This window comes from Enhydra lutris, unplaced genomic scaffold (assembly GCF_002288905.1).
Source record: "Enhydra lutris kenyoni isolate GAN:26980312 unplaced genomic scaffold, ASM228890v2 scaffoldscaffold6, whole genome shotgun sequence".
NCBI classification, from domain to species: domain Eukaryota; kingdom Metazoa; phylum Chordata; class Mammalia; order Carnivora; family Mustelidae; genus Enhydra; species Enhydra lutris.
In genome coordinates this window covers 12258497-12279409 of record NW_019154090.1, presented here as the reverse complement: position 1 = coordinate 12279409, position 20913 = coordinate 12258497, and the positions used below count along the sequence as shown (strand labels likewise).

General features: G+C 54.8%; 1 protein-coding gene across 3 annotated transcripts in view; it reads right to left on the bottom strand.

Annotated features, from left to right (window-relative positions):
- LOC111141372 (phosphatidylinositol-3,4,5-trisphosphate dependent Rac exchange factor 1) overlaps positions 1-20913 on the bottom strand; it is a 175023-nt gene that overhangs the window by 35030 nt on the left and 119080 nt on the right. For all 3 annotated transcript variants that reach the window (XM_022493862.1, XM_022493863.1, XM_022493865.1), the window contains exons 11-16: positions 16038-16138; positions 14589-14692; positions 14345-14394; positions 12110-12185; positions 5832-5904; positions 1309-1451 (exon numbers count right to left, since the gene is read on the bottom strand). In XM_022493862.1, the coding sequence (XP_022349570.1) occupies positions 1309-1451; positions 5832-5904; positions 12110-12185; positions 14345-14394; positions 14589-14692; positions 16038-16138 (547 nt within the window). The remainder of the gene's footprint in view (positions 1-1308; positions 1452-5831; positions 5905-12109; positions 12186-14344; positions 14395-14588; positions 14693-16037; positions 16139-20913) is intronic.

Below are 20913 nucleotides of genomic sequence, written 5' to 3'. Positions count from 1 at the left end.
AACTTGGGGACATGAAAGAAGTTTAGGGAGGAACAGTCCTTCCCACTGCAGGGTGGCAGGCAGGTTGGGAAGTCTGGGGGTTCTCTGGGCAGGGGGAATGCCAGGGAAATGCATTTATTTGTTCAACAAATATTTGCTGAGCTGCTGCCTGTGATACGAGCCAGGTGCTTTATGCGGCACCGGAAACAGTGCTGGATAAGACACACAGTTCCTGCCCTGCTGCGGCCGACCATCTAGTGGGGAAGACAGACTACAGACAAATGAATAAGGAAATACAGAACGTGATGCAGGAAATGTATCTACATAGGTGTGGCCTCCAGGCATTGTAGGATTCTCCTAACCTGGAGGGTTTTGGCAACGATAAAGAGACTGAGTTCAAATAAAGCTCTTAAAGGGACAGACTGGTGTGGCAGGGGTCCTAGAGAAGGAGTTAGCTGAGACCTGAATGAAATGAAGAAGAGAACTTTATGAAACTGGAAAAAGTGTTCCGGGCAGAGGGCATAGCACGTGCAAAGGCCCTGAGTCAGGCCCACAGTACTCGAGGATAAGACAGGAGATTAGAGTGGCTGGGGTTGGGTGAAGGAGGGGAGAACACAGGAGGTAAAGCTGGAGAGATAGGGAGAGTTTTATAGACCATGATGAGAGACTGGATTTCATCCCAAGTGTGATAGGGAACAAGGGTGGGCTTTATAGTGGGAGAAATGGGAATCCCCATATTTATGGGATCCCTATAAGCATCACATGAGAGAAGTTAATGGTGCGGTCTTCCTATGAGTCGGACATCAGCCCCAACTCTGGCTGTGGCAGGAGATCTAAGCTGCTGAGCCTTCCTTTCGCCACCTCCTGGGGACCAGGCATGAAGGCAGAGGCTGCTGGTCACCAGAAGGCAGAGAAACAGGACTTGGAGGGCTAGGCTGGACAGATAGCTGGGCGGGCTGGTAAACGTTCCCCTCAGCTATAAGGGTATTTACAGCAACTGCACACGGACAGGGCGCCGCCGGCAGACCTAAGGCTTTGCAAAGGATCTGGGATGAGTCATTTCAGGGGCCAACATCTCTGCACGACGCTGAACTGGGACGTGGGGTGGATGGGGGGGCAGATGGGGGAAGAAGGAAAGGAAAAGAAAGGGAGCCAGCAAGCCTGATCTCTCCATAAAGAAGGTAGTCTTGGCCCATGAAGTGTAGAAGCCCCATCCTCAGGTGCTCCAAGTCAAGCCCAACTTCTCTAGCCGTTATCGGCAGGTCGCCTGGCTCCCGGGCTGCAGCCAGGCCCAGGGAGGCAGAGGTGGCCCTTGCCCTCTGCTCCTACCAGCAGGCGCTTGGCCAGGATGTTCTCCACCAGCTTGAAGTCGTTGCGTAGCTGTTTGTTCTTGCTGCTGGTTCCCTCCATCTCCTCGTCTGCGTGGAAGCGGAAGTACTGGGACTCATCCTTGAACTCACTCTTCTCCAGCACTGCAAACCCACAGACGTGCAGCACACGGTCAGGCTCGGAGGGAAGGCTCAGCAGCATTTGCCAGCTGGCAACCACAGGCCGGAGCCAACCCCGAGACAAGTTTGCTTTGGCAAGCATGGTGTTTTATTAAAGGGAATCATGTGCCAACCCTAACGGGTGAGGATACTTCGCACAGATGTCTGGCTTTCTGACTTCTCTTGAAAAGTCTGAACTTGCCCCACCTGCTATAAAACACATATTACAAAGCCGCAGGAACAAAAACAGTGTGGAATTATGGCAGAAACAGATAAAGAGCCAGGGGAAGAAAACGGAAATCACATAAGAGGACTGTGTGTTTATGGGAACTTAGCCTATGATGATGATGATCACAGGGAGGACTGCAGAGCATGTCAGGAAAAACTGACTCACTGCGGGGAGAAAAATAAAATTGGATCCCTACCTCAAACCATGTATCACAATAAATTCCTGATGGATTAAAGACCTAAATATGAACAGGGAAACTAACACTCACCAAACAAAATGCAAAATATCTTTGCCTAGGGCAGAAAAAGATTTCATACATGAACCCCCCCCCCCAAAAAGCAGTATCATGAAATTAAGGACTTCAGTTCAATGACAAGACCATAGGCAAATGGCCGATTCAAAATGTCTAAAGCTAACAAGGAATAAATATCTTGAACATAAAACAAACACCAACAAATCCACCAGAGGCAGCTGGGAAACCACAATGAGACACTTCAGAAGGAGGATTAGCAAGCTCACGCCCTAGAAGCCAGAGCCCGCCCACTGCCTCTTTTTATAAATAAAGTTTTATTAAAACATAACCACATCTATTTATTTACTTATTGTCTGGGGCTGCTTTCATTCCACAGTGACCGACAGAGATGACTGTGAAAGGCTGTATGGCCCACAAAGCCTACAATATTTACTATTTGGGCCTTGACAGGCCCAAAATAGGAGAAAACAGAAGTTTTCTGACCTCTGTTCTAGAAGGCGGGAAAATGGATACAAAAACCCAGTCACAACCAGCATGTGGTCTGGGCCCTGTGGGTTAGAATTTAACTAAGTCTCTTCCAGTGCTGGGCACGGTGGGGATGCAGGCTTAGGTTACTAGGATGGACTGGCTGTACCCCTTTTATAGGTAGGGAGACTAAGGCCCAGAGAAGCTAAAAGAACTGTGCATGGTCACAGAGCGGGCAGGACAGGGGCAGGGGAGAATTGCGGCAAGGGGGAAATCTAGGCTCGGTGGGGGAAAGGCAGTGTCAGCTGCCTAAGGTTCGAGATGTCATCACCATCCCTGAAGACGGAGGCTGTCTACAGATTTGGTGACTACATGAAAAGCAGGAGGCGATCCTTTCTTTCTCCTTCCTTCCCAGGACCTCGAGCTGTTTGCGTCTTCCTCCCATCACCCCCACTACCTCTTTGGAGAAAACAGACACGTAAATTGCTGTTTTTGCCCAGAACAGGGGAGCCAGGCCCCAGGGGCCGGCTGGCTTCACATCCACTATAAACACGAGGCGGACAGACTCTGAGAGTGGGAGGAGGAAGTACCATGTTGCATCTTGGCTGAAATGTCTGGGGAAAGAGCTGGAATCCCCCAGTCCAGAACCACAGCCAGGTGAGGTCCCACCACCCACTGACGCAGGTTTCCCTCAAGGCCACCGGCAGGGCTCAGACCCCTCAGATCCTCTGGGCCTCTCTGAGCCTCCACGTGTTCATCTGGGAGGACCCCGGCAGCACCAACTTCCAGAGGGATGGGGGATGAGACAGTAGCTTCAGCTTCCCCATATGTGCTTAAAGCCACTTCAGGGCCCGGGAGCTCAGGTCAGACGCCGCAGGAGGCCCCACCCGGGCCCCACCGCCGCCCTCTGCTTTGCCCCTAACCTGCATTTTGCAGCAGCCACAACCCTGGGATTTGGCCCTTTTCTATTTTGGCTTATTTCTGAGTTCGTGGCAGGGAACGGGGGAGCAGGGGCTACGCCCTGCAGTTTCTGTCCCTGAGGGGCCCCGAGGGTGTTGGCACTGCCTGGGAGTCACCCTCCCCCACACCCTGACCCGCAGAACGTCCTCAGCCAGCAGCCTTCCCAGAATAGCGGCAGGGGTGGACCCCTAATTACTTTCACCCACAAATGAGAGGTTCTGCCCAGCTGATCGGCAGGAAGGATGGAGCTGTCAGAGAGCCCCGCAGGGAACAGAGCGGCTTCTGGGAATGAGGGACTTTGGTGACAGGAGCTGATGGACGGGAATGACTCTGGCTGGGCCTGACCTGCCCATCTTCGCTGGCGAAAACGGGCAGCTGGGAGTGCGTCCTAATGCCTAACCCCACAGAGGCATGGGCACGCTGAGCTCAGAGGAGGAGGGGATCCAGTGGCAAGATGAGGAAACAGAGGCCCAGAGAGGCACAGAGGTTTACTGGGAGTCAGCTGAGTCAGGGCTGGAACAAGGCCTGCCGGCTACAAGGCAGGGGATACGCTGGCACACCTCGCATCCTGTTGAAGGGACAGCAAACCCACAGCAAGACTAGGGGTGGAAAACTACGGCCCACTGCCTGTGTTTCTAAATAAAGTTTTATTGGCACACAGCCATGCCCACTTATTGAAGTACTGCCTGTAGCAGCTTCAATGCTGTGATGGCGGAGTTGAGCTGTGACCGACCCCGTGGGCTACAAAGCCTGAAATATTTAATATCTGGCCCTTCGCAGGGAGGGTTTGCTAACCTCTGAGCTGGAGCACAAAGCAGAAGCTGGGAGAAGGAATGGCCAAGAGACCTTCTAGAATCTCACCCCTCTGCTGCCACCACCAGGGCCCAAGCCACGGCCACCCTCCCCTGGGGTCAGAATGGCTTCTGCACTGGCCTCTCGACTTCCACCCTCAGCCCCACAGACACACTCCATGGCCCTCCTCTGCTCAGAACCCTGCCGGGAGTCCCAGCGCACTGGAGTGAAAGCCAAAGTCCTCCTCACGCGCCCACACTGCTCCGGAACATGGGTTGATTTCAGTGCTTGGTGCGTGCACACGGGGCTGTGAGCTCCCGAGGACGGGACTCCGGTCTGCCCTGCTCACCGCTCTGTCCCGGGAGCCTTGCACGGTGCCCGCCCTGGGAAGGCAAGGGCTGGGGGCGAGCAGCAGGAACGACGACACGAGGGAAGCGCAGCATTAGTCTGACAGGGAGAGAACAGCGCCGTGAAGAAGCGTGAATCTGGGCCAAGCGTGGAGAGAGGACGGAGAGGAGCTGTGCGGCCCTGGTGCTGGGGGAGGCCTCGGGAGGTGCGAACCAAACAGAAACACCGAGTAAGTCGGGGGTGTGAGGCAGGTAGGACACCCCAGGCCAGGGAAAATGCAAGAGCCAAGGCCCTGGGGAGTGTTCTAGAAGGAGAAGAAAGGCTGGTTGCTCGGAGTTAAGTCTACCCGTCCTGCTAAAAGGGTAAAAGCCTCAGGGCTCCCCCAGGGCCAGCAAGTGGGAAGGTCACAGAGCTCAGTGATGGAGTGTGTGGCCCGTGAAGCCCGCCAGCCTGGGTTCAAATCCCAGCTCCTACTTGCTGTGTGAACTTGAGCTGCTGTCTTATCTGGGCTTCCATTTCCTCGATTATAAATAAGGATGATATTAATACCAACATCAAAGGCTCAATTCGGGATTAAACTAACGAACACATGGGGAGTGCTCAGGAGGGGGCCAGACACACGGCGTATCAACTGCTGTGTTGATTTGAAATGGTGACACTGGAACCCGTTCCTCCCTCCTGCCCACCTTCCCACCTCAGGATCATCTCAGGACTGCCCACCTCTCTACCCCTCCTCCGTGCTTCTCTGGTGAGAAGGAGAGCGACTTATCTAAGAGGTCAGGCCCGGAAAAGCGGTGTGAACGTCCCTGCCCGGCTCCCTTCCTCTCTCACTTACAACCTGCCTGTGCTCTGTCCCCACAGACCCCTCTCTTCTCCTCCATGTGGAAGCCCGTGGGCCAGCCCCGCATGATCTAACCTCGCTGCCCACCCGGAGGTCATGTCCCATCCAGGAGAAGGGCCCAGGAAGCCCATAGATTTGGCCTCAAAGCAAGTCCATTTTCTCAGCCAACCATTACCAGTCATCTTGGTCCCTACTAAAGCCCTGAGGGGATGTCACCATCAGGGCAGAAGAGGGAGGGGCGTGGGGTGGGCTTCCTGAGCCACCCCAAGCCCCCCTCGGTCTACAGGCCCACAGAGCCGGCATCTAGCCTGGGCTCCTCCGTGGGCAGGCTGAGCACCTCCAGCCCACCACTTGCTCTCTCGGGGCCTCTGGGCCCCCATGAAATGCCCCAGGGACCAGGGTCCCTACTAGCTTTTGTGTTCCAGGGCAAACCGCCCCCAACCCGGGAGGCTGGGCTGAAGGGAAGGAGCAACTTACCGTGGTGCATGAAGCCATTGTTACACAGGCCCACGCCAAGCGCCACCGCCTCCTCCCGCGTCTGGCAGTCACCCTGGAACGGAACAAGAAGGGGAGGGTGTTAGGTGCACTGACACTGGAGGGGCTGAGCGAGGCTGCGAAAAGCCCACCATCACCCCGAGAATGGAGGCCACAGGGGCAGGGATCTGTGTCTGTCTTGCATACCGCAGTACTGAACAAACACGTCTATGACTATTAGGAATAAACCCCACACAAGAAAATCAATAGCAGCTGAGATAAAGCCACTGTGTATCGTGCCATAAATACCACAAATTAGAAATGAAGATCTGATGTGGCAGATATTGTTGGCTGCCTAGGAATAACCCTTTCACCAATACCACGCTAGCAATGAAGCTGTCACTGTTGAAGCCAGCAACATATCCATCTAGGGGTTCACAAAGCCCAGCTCCCTTGCAGTGAGAGGTGGCCAATGAGATATAAGCAGAAATCACTGGTAGGGAGCTCTGGAAAAACCTGTTGTCCCTGGTCCTTCTTTTTTCTTCCTCCTCCTCCTTGGAACAAAGATGTGATGGCTGGAGCCCCTGCAGTCATCCTAGACCACAATACCAAGGACCAAAATATGCTAAGGATGGCAGAGCAGGAAGAGAGACAGACCTGACGGTCTCCTGAGGCTGCCCTAGCAGCTCTAGCCCACCCACCTCTAGGCTTCTCTCACAGCAAAGGAAAATCAACTCCTAATTTATATCAGCCTCTGTAGCTAGGATCTTTGATGCTAGCAATGAAGTCCAAGTCCTAACTGACCTAGCTATAGCCAGCGAGATACCTGGGGAAGGCTACCAGGGGATTCTGGAAAATACCTTCCTCCCTGAAAAAAGAGGAAAGCAGTACCACATCCCCTACTGGGGACAAAGTCGCATGAGGAAGTGACTGATATATGTAGGTCTAAGGGGCTATCCAGTGACCAAGGTGGCAGACGATGCTGTGGACAGCAGAGTGAAGGACAGAAGGTTCTTGACATGTGGCATGACTGGTATGGGGCACAATTATCTGCTCAGGCCACCATTTAGTTGGGTTTTCTGTTGTTGCAAAGGAACACACTCCTAACCAGTATAGCTGAAGTCCGCTTCACCTCTCAGGGCTTTTCCAAGGAAGTGACGTCCAACACGAAACTGAAGTTATGGATGGTCATGGCCCCTAGGGCCCGTCTTTGGGGCTGACTCTCCCACGTGGAATGTCATCTTGGTGGGAGAGCTCCTCAGTTTTTCTCACACAACTGCCCCACCACCATCAACCCAGGATAGGGTTGAGGACACACGGTCCATGCCGAGCTACGGTGATGCCCTCTGCCCCAGGAACGCAACCGGAGGAGGAACCCAAGGACAGGGAACAGCTGGTGTGGTTCTCCCCACAGTGCCCCGAAGAAGGGGCCCTTGGCACCCGCTCCCAAGACGCTGGGCACTTCCTGGTGCCAGTGCTTTCTGAGGCTGGGTCCTGGGTCTCCCCTAACTCTGTGGGTGCTCTTTACCCTTTCCCATCTTCTTTTTTCTTCCCCCTTTCCTTTAGCTAGCCAGAATCTGTTTCTGGTCCGTGCAAACCCCACAATCTCAGTTCATCAGGGAAACCATGTGAGTTGTGTGGCACAGTAGGGGATGCGGGGGATGGGTGGAACAGCTGGGTCGCAGACAGAAAACAGTATGGACAAAGGTCCAGGGGTGAGACAAAGCCTGCGTCACAAAAGGCAGCCTCGCCACCAGGGAGGGGGTGAGTGCGCTCCATTAGGACAAGGCGTTTAATCTGCTGTGTTCCCTGCGGAATCCCAATGGCTTAGAATTCAGGCCTGGCATACAGGAGGTGCTCAATAAATATCTGGCGATTCAATAAAGTTGCTGTCAGCAGGGGCCAAATCATGTAGGAGCTTGTGGCCACAATCAGTGAGCTTCAGCTACACTCAGATGGCCACGGGGCCCGGCAACCGCTCATGGAACGGACTCCCGAAGCGAGAAGGGGTTTCAAGAGGCCATCGCCTCGACTGTCCCCCACCTACTCTGCCAGCCACCGAGGGGCCAGGGAGAGACCTGCCCAGCTAAAGGAGAAACAAATGCCAGGGGCTGCAGGACTCACAGCACGGGGCCTGAGGGAACAATTGGCCTCCGGATGTCACGCCTTGGCCGACTCAAGGAAGAAAAATCTCTCCCGTGGGACCCCAGGCCAGCAGCCGGAAGGCTGTGTGCACAGAGCCCAGCCAGGGTAGGCGGCCATCCATGCGAGAGGCGGCATCCGGAGCGGCCGCCCCCAGCTGCACGGGGCCAGCAGGGGAGGCACAGCCGGGGCCCAGGTGGCGAGCAGGCGCCCTCTCTGCAGCGTGGGAGGCCCCCGGCAGGCGTCTGGGGCCCACCTGGCTTTCTGAGGCACTCACAGTCTGGGCTGCCAGCCCATCCCTCTCCCCCTTCCCACAGGGAGGACCCACAGGGAGGATCCTAAAGTTAGAACAAGAACAGGATTCTCAAGTTAACCATGGAATACGCTGACCCTGGACACCTGAAAAGTAAGTCCCCTACCCCACATCCCACCAAGTTGCGGGAAAACCTCAAATCACCATTTTCTCCCCTCCCGGAGGAAGGCACAGGCACACACAGCCCTGTCCCGCTGCACCGCCATGCTCCCCTCACCTCCTCCACCCGCCCACTAGCCCCTGTGCTGGTGCTCCAGCCACGCTGGCCTCCTTGCTAGTCCTTTCACAAACTACGTGCCCCCACCTCAGGGCCTTTGCACTTGCTCCTTCCTCCCCCTGGAAGGCCCTGTCCTGGCTTTTTTAAGTCTCAGTGCCCGAGTCAGCTCCTCAGAGGACAACCTAAGGTAGCCCCCCAGCCCCCACTCCCCACCCCCACGCATCCTCTCAACCAATGTTCATCCATTTATACTCCCATGACCTTGCATGATAAAAGTGCTGCACTTGCCACAGTCTGAAACAAACTCCTCCCTTCCCGCCACCGCTCTCAGGAGAATCAGCACCAAGGATTCCTGGTCCTTGGGGTCCCTCCTGATAAGTGGGTGTGGTTTAACGTCTGTCCCTCACTAGAACATCAGTGGGCCGCAGTGATGCCCATCAAGGTGACCCACCTCCCCAATGGCACTCAGCACTCAGGGAGCCACAAAACATCTCTACCCAGAACCACCTGGGATGCCAGTGGCAAAGGCAGAGCTGGGCCGGGTGACAGAACACTCCGGTGGGTAATGGACCCAGGGCTGTGGGAGGCTCGCTGCCCATGACTTGGGAAGCCCCAGGACAATGTCCACAGATGCCTCTTATTGACCCGCAACATACCAGGTGCTGCACCATCTCCCTCCTCGGCTCGAGGGTCAACCCAGAGGCGGTCACTCCCCTTAATCCCATTTAACAGATGAAGAGCCTGGGGCACAGACGGGCTTGCACTTGCCCTAGGTTACACCATGAGAAAGGAATTCTTTCGGGGCCAGGCCCTTCCCCCCACCACCATGTTATGGAAACAGAGGCTCCAAGAGGACAAGTTAGTTGCACATCGTTGGGGCCAGGGCTCCTGACATGTGCCCATGGATGCTTTCTTTCCTCTGCCGGTGCCTCGAGCCACCAGCCCGCTGCATCCCCAGAACCTGAACCAGTGCCCAGTACACAGTAGGTGCTCAAAGAAAGGGAGAAGCTAATTAGCCCTCTTGTTGACTTGCTCCACACCCTCCCCTGACTGCTCATTTTAAATACTGCCAAAGCTGACCAGGAACGGAGCGTCTGGCATGCCAATCCTGCCCCGCCCTCCACCCACCCATGGGGGAGTCCAGTGGTCACCCCAAAGACAGTGCATTCCCGCATCAGAGGAGAATTCTTGATCTTCCCAGGCAACTGGGGACTCCTCCCCCAGTCTCCCAATGCCCGTAAAGGATCCCGCCTCCCAGTGCATCAAAGCCCCAGGACACATCCTTGCCTCCTATCCTGCCCCATAGCAGCACACCCCGTGCACCCCATCTCCAGGCATTTCTCAGACCCACTGACATCTCAGCATCTCAGGGACCCATCTCACTCCCAACTCAGGCCGGGGACTCACCACTTAGGGCAGAGCCCACATCACGCTTCAGAGCCCACATCACGCTTCAGAACCCGCACACAGCCGTGAGCACCAGTGGAGCTTGGGAGTGTGGCTTGAGGCCACAGAAAGGGCTGAGCTGGGGAGAAGCAGCCGTTTCCGAGAGCCCGGACCCAGGCAGGTCTAGGCTCCAAGCAAAGAACCTAAACCACAAAGGAAATCACCCCGTGTCACCCTCACCTGGAACGGAACACTCCAGAGGCGGTACTCCATGGATTCGCCCCCACCACCCTGCCCCCTACCCTACCCCCGACCCCCTGCTGGTTGTTTCCTGATCTCACTGTCCCTGCGCCCCCAAACCTCCTGCAGGTTCTCCAGCCTTCCATATTCTCCAGCCTTCCCGAGGGAGATAAGGAATCATAACAACCGTTGCATTTATTGAGCAATTCCTCTGTGCCAGGTGCCAGTCTAAGCACTTTATGTGATTAACTCATTGAATCCTCAAAATAATCTAACAGGGAAGGTATTGTTTTTAGCTTTATTTTGCAGGTGTGGAAAGTGAGGCACAGAGAGGCTAAGAGGCTTGTCCAAGAGCACTCCGCTAGGAAGACGCAGAGCTGGGATCTGACCCAGGCCAGCCTGGCTACTAGAAATCAGGCACATGCTGGGAGCTGGTTTCGGGAGCCAGAAGGGGAGGGCAGTGCCGCACAATGGTTAGCGCTCTGCGCCTGCCAGATGTGCAAAACTGAATTCCAATTCCAGGGCTGTTTTAAGACCTCCCGGGTCCTAGCATCCCACACCACAGCAAACATATTAAAATACACCCACATCCTACATTAAATATGCTGTTTGGGCCTGAAAATAATTTTTCAAGGATTTTTCTAAACCTGCTTTTGAAGTCATTTGGCACCAAGAAACATTTACTTTACAGATTGGCTACGATTTCTAGGCAATCATCAGGAATTGTGTGACATGAGAAAATCCCACCAGCAAATTGTTTTCAAATGGAATGAGGTTTTTATGAAAGCTAAATTTAACAATTAAGGAGGCTGACATAAAGCTGCATTCTGTAAACGTTTAAACACTTATCCATTTTGATTTCACAGTTGTGTCCTCGTCTTTGGAGCCAATACGCTCTCTTTACAGATTTACAGATGAACACTCTCGCAAGCTCCCTGAAAAGTTCGAAGAACCGAGGTACAAGCAGGGTGAGGCAGGCCCATCCCAATCCCAGCTCTGCCGCTAAGGGGCTGTGTACCCTTGAACCGAGTGCTCAGCCTCTCTGGGTCCCAGTGCCCCTGTCTCTAAACGGGCTGGAGGACTCCAGGAGGTAATGCACAAAACCCAGCCAGAGGAAGCGCCCGGGGAGCAGGAGCCATGGGCCGGCAGACAGAAATGTCTGCAGCATCTCAGGGGAGCAAAAGCCTTCAGGAAGTTGCAGCAAAACCAAGCTGCCGCCCAGCCCTTGCCCCCTGGGCAACTTCCGCGAAAGGGGTAACTTGGCAAGCTCCCCGTGGAAGCTCCCGTCTGGTGCCTCAGCATGAGACCGACTTGTCCCAGCTCAGCCGGGACTGTCCCAGTTTTAACTGGAAGCCTCCAGTGGCAGCAACCAACCGTCCGTTAAGCAGACACTAATAGACGGATAATAATCAATGACAGATAAATCAAATGTGGGCGATCTGTGCGATGGAATATTATTCAGCTTCGCAAAGGAAGGCAATTCTGACCCAGGCCACCATGTGGATGGCCCTGAGGGCATGACGCTGAGTGCCGTCTGCCAGCCACAGAAGGACAAAGGCTGCGTGACCCTGCTCACGGGGGTACCCAGTGTGGCCAAGCACCTGGAGACAGAAAGCAGAAGCGAGGTTGCCAGGGGCCGCGGGGAGGGGCGAGAGGGGAGCTGGTGTTGACCGGGGACAGGGTTTTTAGTTCTGCAAGATGAAAGAGCTCTGGAGAGGGAGGGTGGGAACGGCTCCCAGCGATGTGAGGGGATGTCGGATGTCGGGTCACAAACAGCACGCTGAACCACGGTTATGACAGTTAAGTGTGATGTGTATTTTACACGAGTGAAAACTAGAGAAAAAACTGTTTAAAGCAACTTCAAGGCCGGCAGCCCGGTCAGCTCCTCGGTGCTGGGCAGAGTGAGCAGGCTGCTCCCGTGGGTCGGGGGGGACAGATCCCACAGGTTGGGGAACAGCTCCCATGGGCTGGGGGACAGCTCACCTGAGCCAGCAGCCAGTCCACGAGCTTGCTCCCAGGCAGCACGGACTTGTACGTCTTCAGGTGGTAATCACGGTCTCTGCGGGAGAAGGGAACACATGTGAGCACACTGGGGAGCACAGGTCCCTGGGGCTCTCCCCGGGCACATGCTTTGATGTGTGGCATCTAAATTCCCCCCCGGGGCGCCTGGGTGGCTCAGTGGGTTAAAGCCTCTGCCTTCGGCTCGGGTCATGGTCCCGGGGTCCTGGGATTGAGCCCCACGTCAGGCTCTCTGCTTAGTGGGGAGCCTGCTTCCTCCTTTCTCTGTCTGCCTCTCTGCCTACTTGTGATCTCCCTCTGTCAAATGAATAAATAAAATCTTAAACCTCCCCGCCTGAGTCCTGGAACAAAGGGTCGTGCTAACCTTGCAGTGAGTTGACCGTTTCTGGGGCTTGAGGCTGGCAAACAGGAGTCTATGTGGCCAGCCACACACAGGCTGAGGACCAAGTCTGGCTGGGGAGTTTCTCTAGACTTTAGGAACTGGGGAGCCGGGCAGGCAGCGTGCCAGTAAGTGCTGGCCCTGCCACTTCCTTCTCTAGGGGCTGATCAGGAGGCCCTTCTCACAAGGGCACAGAGAAGGCAGGGGCTGGTCTACAGATGTGAGGGGCTCCCAGGGCCTGATCCCCGACAAGGCTAGCAAATGCTGGAATCCCCTCCGTTCCTCTAAGAGTGGACAAGAGCCGTCAAGACTCAGGGGGAGGAAACTGCAGCTGGTAAGAATGAGGTTGCGGGGCACCTGGGCAGCTCAGTGGGTTAAGCCTCTGCCTTCGGCTCAGGTCATGGTCTCAGGGTCCTGGGATTGAGCCCCGCATGGGGCTCTCTGCTCAGTGGGGAGCCTGCTTCCCCCTCTCTCTCTGCTTGCCTCTCTGCCTACTTGTGATCTCTGTCTGTCAAATAAATAAATAAAATCTTATAAAAAAAAAAAAAAAAGAATGAGGTCACACTCTCCGTCCCTTCACCCACAACCATAAGCTTCATAATAAAAAAAAGAACCAATGGCTGGCATTTATACAGCCCGCACAATGTGCCAGGCATCACTCAAATTTAATCCTCATAGCAACCCAAGAGGTGTGAGCTATTCTTTTTTTTTTTCTTTTTTTTTTGAGATTTTATTTATTTAATTTGACAGAGAAAGAGAGCACATGTAGGTAAAGACTCTGGCAGAGGGAGAAGGAGAAGCCGGCTCCCCGCTGAGCAGGGAGCCCGACGTGGGGCTCAATCCCAGGACCCCGAGATCATGACCTGAGCTGAAGGCAGATGCTCAACTGACTGAGCCCCCGGGTGCCCAGGCGTGAGCTATTCTTATGCCCATTTCACAGAGGTAGAATCAGAGACCAAAGAGGTTAATTACCTCTCAACATTCACGCAACAAACATGCATGGAGGGCTACTCTGCACTCTCCAATATGTACCCATTTATCCATCAGTGAATATTAAATCAGACCTAAAATCACGTTCCTCCATCTCAAGGGTTTGAAAGCCACACATGACTCACAGCTACTGTACTGGACCCCACAGACACGGGGCCTGGTTACCACTGTGGAAAGGGCTATAGGACAGCAGCGCTCTAGGGGCTGGCCAAAGGTCTGGGGACACAGCAGCGAGCAGACTTCCTGCCCTTGGTGAGTGTACAGTCCAGTGCAGAAGAAAGACAGCAAATAAGGAATAAATACATAACACGTCAACCACTATCAAGTTTCAAGAAGAAAGGCCAAAGTGAAGTAAGGAGGACAGTGCACACCAGACACGGAGGCTTTGAGAAGTGAGCAGGGGAGGCCCCTTAGATTTGGAGACATTTGAAGGAAGTGAGGTTGTAAATATGCAGATTGATACCGGAAAAGCATTCCAGGCAGAGGGAACAGCAAGTGCAAAGGCCCTGAAGTGGATCTTGTTATCATCCCCATTCCACAGAGCAAAATGTTGAGGCACCAGAGGCTTAGTAACTCTGCCCAAAGTCACACAGCTGGACACCAGCAGCTGAGACTCAAACTGGCCCCAGAACGGACACCCTTCACCACCACGCTGCAACGTCTCCCACAGAGTGACTCACTCAGCCCTAAGGACAAATATGGAGGGTAGATGCGACGATTAGCCCATTTGATGGAGAAGGAGGCTGAGGCTCAGAGAGGTTCAGTGACTAGCCCAAGGCCACACAGCTGAGAAGAAGCAAAGTGAAACTGGAGCCGGGAGAGTAACTTACTTGATTACGGGGGTGTAGAGGCTGTGAAGGCGGCAGTAAAGCCTCACGCCCTGAAAGAGAACAAGGCAGGATCTGGGATCAGGCCACATCCTTCAGGAGCCTCTAAGTCTGGGCTGCTGGGAGAGACGGCTCCCGGCACAGAGCAGGCGGGTGGGGGAGGAGGAAGAGCACAGGCCACTGGGGTGCAGGCCTGCTCTGCAGTGACCGTGGGGGTCAAGGCTGTGGGGTCGGGCGGCGTCCCTACCTTGGACATGATGTCCTCCAGCTCACTCCGGGCCTTGTAGGTGCCGTCGTCGTAACGGAAGCGGTACATCACCTGCTCGTTCTTGAACTGGTGCTTGTCAGACACTGGACAGACCGAAGGGGCCAGTGAGGCTGAGCCCACCACCCACCCCCGCCCTTTATCAGCCTGCACTCGGCCAGGCTCTGTGCCACATGCGATTTCGCTGAACCCCTCCTCCCTCGCTCCTCTGCAGAAACCAGGTGTCCCGAGAGGCCCAGAAATGCCCTGACCCAGCCTGCGTTGGGACCCACCTGGCCCAGCACCTCCTTGGTTCTTGGTCGCCAAAGCATGTGTTGGGACCGTGGATGCTGGGGTGTGAGACCACACAGTGGGGATTTCTGACACCTTGTCTATACGACGGCCTCGGGCGCCCCTGGTGCTTCTTTCCCACCCTCCCCACCGTGGATCCACTGGCAGATCCTGGAGGTTCTGCCTCCAAAACATTAACAGTCTGACTCTGCATCCCACCCTGCTCCAAGCCATCGGGTCATCTCCCGTCTGGAACATCACGGCCCCCCGCCAGGCCCCCCACTGCTGTCCCTGGCACAAGAGGCCACTGCGAACGTGGCGGCCAGAGGGACCCCGCACAGGTCGGAGCCTCAGCACGGCTCCCCTCACCTCGGCACTCAGCAGCAGCTTCCGACTGCGCTCCGAGCAAAAGCCGAAGACCCCACGGTCCCTCGGCGGTCCCGAACCTCACCCCTTCCACACAATGCCCAGCCCCGTACCCGCCCACATGTCCTAGCAGCACCCACGCCCCCTCCCGTGGCAGCACCGGCCACCTGGCAGGTCCCAGGACACAGGCTTCCTCTCCTGGGGTGGTGGGGGGGGAGGGGCCTCTGCACCTGCTGGACCCTCGGCCTAGCGCCCCAGTGCTCTCCGGCTCCTCGACCTCTTGGGCACCTTCTCAGAGAGACCATCCAACCACCCCCTTGCTTTCTCTCCCCATCCCCCATTGTGCAGCACTGAGTGCCATCTGCATACACAGGTTTTACTTCTTTTCTTTACCACCTACCCCCTCTGACTAGAACATGGGCCCCACAAAGACATTTTCTTCTGGCCTGTTCTCTGCTGTGTGCACAGTGCCTGGCATGTAGGAGTCAGTAAATACTGACTGAATGACAAAAACATAAATGGCTCTTGCTCTTTTTTGAAGGAACTTCTTGTGGTGTCCCTGCTTTGCCGGTGTTCCAGGTGAGTACAGGGCTCTCCAGCCCCGTAAACAGATTTAGAAGGGCATCTGCGTCCCAAGGCTACACTGTGCCCGGGGGAACAGGGCAGATACAGAGACAGGTAGCCACAGCCCCTGAGTTAGGGGTAGCGCAGCACTGCTGCGGTCTGACCTGTGCCTCCCTCCACCCCACAACCCCACACCCCTCCCCGGCCCACCTGGGCCCAGCCCCCACTCACCATGGTGGATTATACCGTTCTCCAACAAGGCCTGGCCCAAGTTCACGCCTTCTTCAGTCTTGCTGATTTCACCAATTTCCAGAAGCCAGGCAACAAACTCACTGCCAGGAACATGAGACGCAGTTGAGAAAAACTTGCCAGGCTTGGGAACACAGAGACCAGCGTGGAACCAGCTTGGCCCTACCCACTCCTGCGAGGGAGCGCTAAAACGTCCCACAGGAAAGCAAAGCTTGGGAGCCCACAGCCCTGGGGGTTGTGCTGAGACCCTGTGCTTTTCCCTAGGAACAGTGGCAGAGGGGTGGGTGTGACCAGACCCCCAGCCCTGACTCAGGTGCCCTGAATGGGTGCATGGATGGATGGATGGATAAGAGGGAAGGAAGAAGGGTCAATGGATGGATGGGAGCGAGGGAATAGCTAATAAGGGAGGATGGGTGGATGGACCCATGAGTGGGGAGGTAAGTGAACAGGAAGGTAGATGAATGGATGACCTGATAGATAAATGAGTAGGTAGTTGGAAAGGCCAGTGGGCAGGTGGGTGGAGGGGAGAATAGGGGGGATGGGTGGACACTAAATGGAGAGAGACCCGGGCAGATGAGTGGGGGGACAGATGATGGATGGCAACATGAAGGGATGAGCAGAAGGAAAGAAAAAATAAAACAGGCAGGAAGAAATAAGAGCCAAAAAAGATGACTGTGAAGAGTCAAGGGAGCTCATGGTGATCAGATCATGTCATTCTCCTAGTCAAACTCTCCAGTGGGACTTTCCCCTTACTCTCAGAAAAAGATCCAAACTCTGCTTTCACAATGGCAATGCCCCACGTGAATTGCCATCCTTACCAATCTCATCTCCTCTACCTTTCACTTATGTTTTAGACATACCCACCATCTTCTGCTTCTTCAAAAAGATCAGACTCCTACCTACCACGGGGCCTTTGCACTTGCTGTTCCCTCTGCCTGGAAAACCTCTCCCCCAGCCCTTCACGTTAAGTTTTTCCTTTTCACCAAGCACCCCACACAATCCGTACATCTCTCAGTTGTGCTCTCTTCTGAGCACTTATCCTTGTCTGAAATTGTACTGTTACAGATTTCTGTACGTGTTTATCAGCCGTCTGCCCCACCAGAAAGTAATCTCCACGCTGACACGGACTTTTGTCCGTCTGATTCACAGCCCTATCCCCAGACCTAGAGGAGGGCCTAAAGCACAGTAAACCTCAATAATCACTTCTTGAACACATGAAAGAATAAACCATCAAACAAGAAGGAATGTTCTAGGGTCGGCAGGAATGTCTCTGGGAGAAAGAAAGGCTCACGAGCCCGATGAAATCAGGCAGATCCAACATGACTACCCGGTGGGGTAGAGACTCAGCCAGACCCCGCCACCCTGCTCCTGGAGGCGTACTCGGGCTCAGTGCAGAGCTCAGCTCACTCAAAGTCAGCAGGAAAAGGGAGAGCCGGCAACCCGGGCTGTTTCCACGGAGGCAATCTGTGTTCAATGAAAGCAGGTGGCAGCTGGCCAGAGCACAGAGCTCTCCTGCTTATCGAAACCAGCTGTCCCGCCTCCAATTACATGGCCAGAGGGGCAAGACTATTTTTAGCTTCCCGGTGTTTGGCGGAGCAAAGCCTGCCTGTGTGGAGGTAGTGGGTGAGCTGAGGCATTGAGAGAGCCCCGGGTGCAGCCCAAGTGGCGGGGGGGGGGCGCGAGGGAGCCCCAGGTGGGGAAGAGATTGTTCTAGGTCCTCCACCCCCCCAATTTCATTCTCAAAGTCCCCAAAATCAGAGACAGGGGAAAGCTGCCAGCAGCGGAGGGAGGCGAACAGATGTTGAGCGCCCACTCTCGGAAGCTGGACACTGGGCCTCCGGCTGCCCACCAGCTGTCCCATCGGGGGCCGCCTCTGGCACCGACCGACAGCCCCCGTGGCCAGATGGGGGGCCGGCAGTGTCCCGGTGTCTTCTGCTAGGGGCGGAGGAAGGCAGCCCCACAGAACAGCAACTGTGACCCCAAGTTTCGGCCCCAAGCTGAGTCTTAACCCCTTTTAGATCAACAAGGAAGGTTCGCAGCTTGCTGGGCAAATTTGGGCAAGACCCTGTTCGTCTCTGGGCCTCAGTATGGGCGTTCTGACAAGTGGTTCACTCAGGGGCCTTCTGGATTCGGCAGGTAAACCTTCACATCATATGAAATCTCAAGCAGGGACCCAGTGTGCAAAACCAGATAAAACTCATCTGTAATGCAGGGCCCTCGAGCTCTTGTAAAGGAACAGAAGGGTCAGGTTGGAGGCACCAGAGTGGCTCAGTTGGTGAAGCGTCCAACTCTTGATTTCGGCTCCGGTCATGATCTCAGGGCTGTGAGATCGAGCCCCGGGACAAGATGTGCGCGGGGCATGGACCTGCTTAAGATTCTCCCTCTCCCTTTACCCCTCCCTTTCCCCTCTCACTCTCTCTCTTTCCAAAAAAAAAAAAAAAAAAAAAAGGAGGAGGAGGGGCCAGGTTGAGACTCTGTGGCACTAGCCAGGGGCACTCCTGAAGATGCCAGCCACCCCAACATACAGCTGGGAAGACTAAAGCATCCTACTTTCCAAGAGAAGCTGGAAATTCAGCACTTCCTGGGAAATCTCCCAATTGCTCAGTGTTGATATATAGTCCAAAATGTCCTGAAAGCCCCATGTAGCCCCCATAAAACACATGCATGAACTGCACGACGTCAGTGGGGCACCGTCTGCCTCTGCCGAGGCGCAAAGAAGGGTGTTCTAGGAAGGGGGCTCAGCACATACAAAGGCCCTGAGTGAGAAAAAAGGTCAGGAAACCAGCAATCTGTAATCTACCCAACTAGGACGTTGGGTACAAAGAGCGGCAAGATCCAGCATTTCAGAGATGTCACTCGGAGCACTGGGCTGGAGACACAGAGAGAGAGAGATGGTCAGCTGAGGCTGGTGGGGAGTCTGGGACTCAGGCAAGGGGGCACTGGCTGAGTTTGCATGTGCCCAGCGTCAGCCCTCCTTCCTTCCTGACCCCCAGAATCACTACCACGGGTCAGGCCCAACGCTAGGCACAGGGGATACACAGGTGTCTTTGCCATCGCCCCAGGACAGTCCCCGGAGCTGAGGCCCAACGTGCCACTGACCACCGGCAGTTCCCTTGTTCTCACCTGTCTCCTCCATGAGGGCAGGACTGGAGGTTTTCTGCCTGTCCCTGTAACTCCACTGCCTAAAGGTGCTTCCTGAAGAACTCCCGTAGAAGCTTCCTGAAGCCGTGTCTGACAAATCATGACTGACCAGCTCTTACCCACGGACACCCTGCAGCTGAGCACGCAGGTGGGTGAGACAGTGAGGCCCCTCCCACCTCAGAGCGTCTGTAACAGACACCAGTCAATGAATGACATCTAACCTCAGACAAGGTGGAAGCCAAAGGCATTCTTCTTCCCAGAAGCCTTCCCTGACTGCCCCTGCCAGTCACACCATTACACTTATCCCCTGAGTTCTCATACCTCTGCCAGTTCCTCTACCCAAAGCCGGTGTGATGAGCTCATCCTCCTCCACCCTTCTGCTTAGACTCTGAAGAGCTTCCCAGAGCACCCAGGAAAAAAAACCCAAGCCCCTCACCTCCCTTACCTGCCTGATAGAGCCCCTTGGCCATGCCCTCGCTCTAGCCATACTGGCCTGGCTGTTTCTTAATTACTCAAAGCTTGTTCCAGCTGTGGGGCTCTTGCACCTGCTGTTCCCTCTGCCAGGAATGCTGTTCCCCCAGATCTTCTCATGATCAGCTCCTGCTTATCATCTAGAGCTTGGTTAAAACATCACCTCCCCTGAGAAGCTCTCCCTGACCATCCTGGCTAAAACAGCACCCCGTCTCCTCACCTCCTTAACATCAACCTAACTCACTTCTTACAACATCCGCCGGCTGGCGAAAATCCCCTCTGTGCTGTTGTTTGTCTCCTTGTGTGTTTTCTGGTTCCCCCCAGTCATCTCCACGAGGAAGGGGTCTCGTCTGTCCTGTTCCTGCTGGCACACCATAAGGGCTCAAGAAACACTGAATGAAACGCATGGATGCAGGAATGAATCGATTCTGTCTGCCCAACGCCTTGTCCCTCCCATGATGCCCCCACACAAACACCCAGATTTTATTCCTTGATCTTCTTCGTGAGCTCTGTCTCTGAGCAAGGTAGAAACAGGCCACCCCGACACACATTCCCGTCACTCTGGCCAGCACTGTGCCCAGCATGTCACATGCATTTTCTCACTGAAGCCTCTAATAATCCTGTGAGGCATATCTGACTATTTCCCATTAACTGGTCCTTTACTGAAGCTCAGAGAGGTTAAGAAACTTGCCCACAGTCACACAGCTTGAAGGTGGCAGAAGCAGGGCTTGTGTCCAAGGCTGACTCAAAGCCCAACCCTCGGAAGTTATAAAGATAAATCAGACATGTTTTGTATTCATGGATTCCCCTTCTAATAGTGCAGATGGATATGGAGAAAGAAACTACCAAGGAAAAACAAAATGTGCCGAACAGAAATATAAATGGATACATGCAGCAGAGTGTGGTGGGAGAGAGTCCTGGATTCAAATCCCAATCCCCCACTTGTGGCTGGGTGACCTTGTACAGGACCTCTTCCCTCTCTGTGCCTCAATTCTCTTACCCTTACAATGGGGATAATGGCAGTGACCTGCCCCACACTGTTGTATGTAGGTTAAAAGGCATAGCCACCTGCCAGTGTCTGGAGTGCAGGGAAGGTGGATAATTATGTCTTGGTGGCTACAGGTCTCTTCCACCTGAAGGGACCAAGGATGCTCCTGCAGGAGACTTGGGAGCTGAGCCCTGGCGGGGAAAGAGGAAGGTCACGGGCCCTGGGGCTGGGCAAAGAGCTATGCGGAGAGAAGAGCTT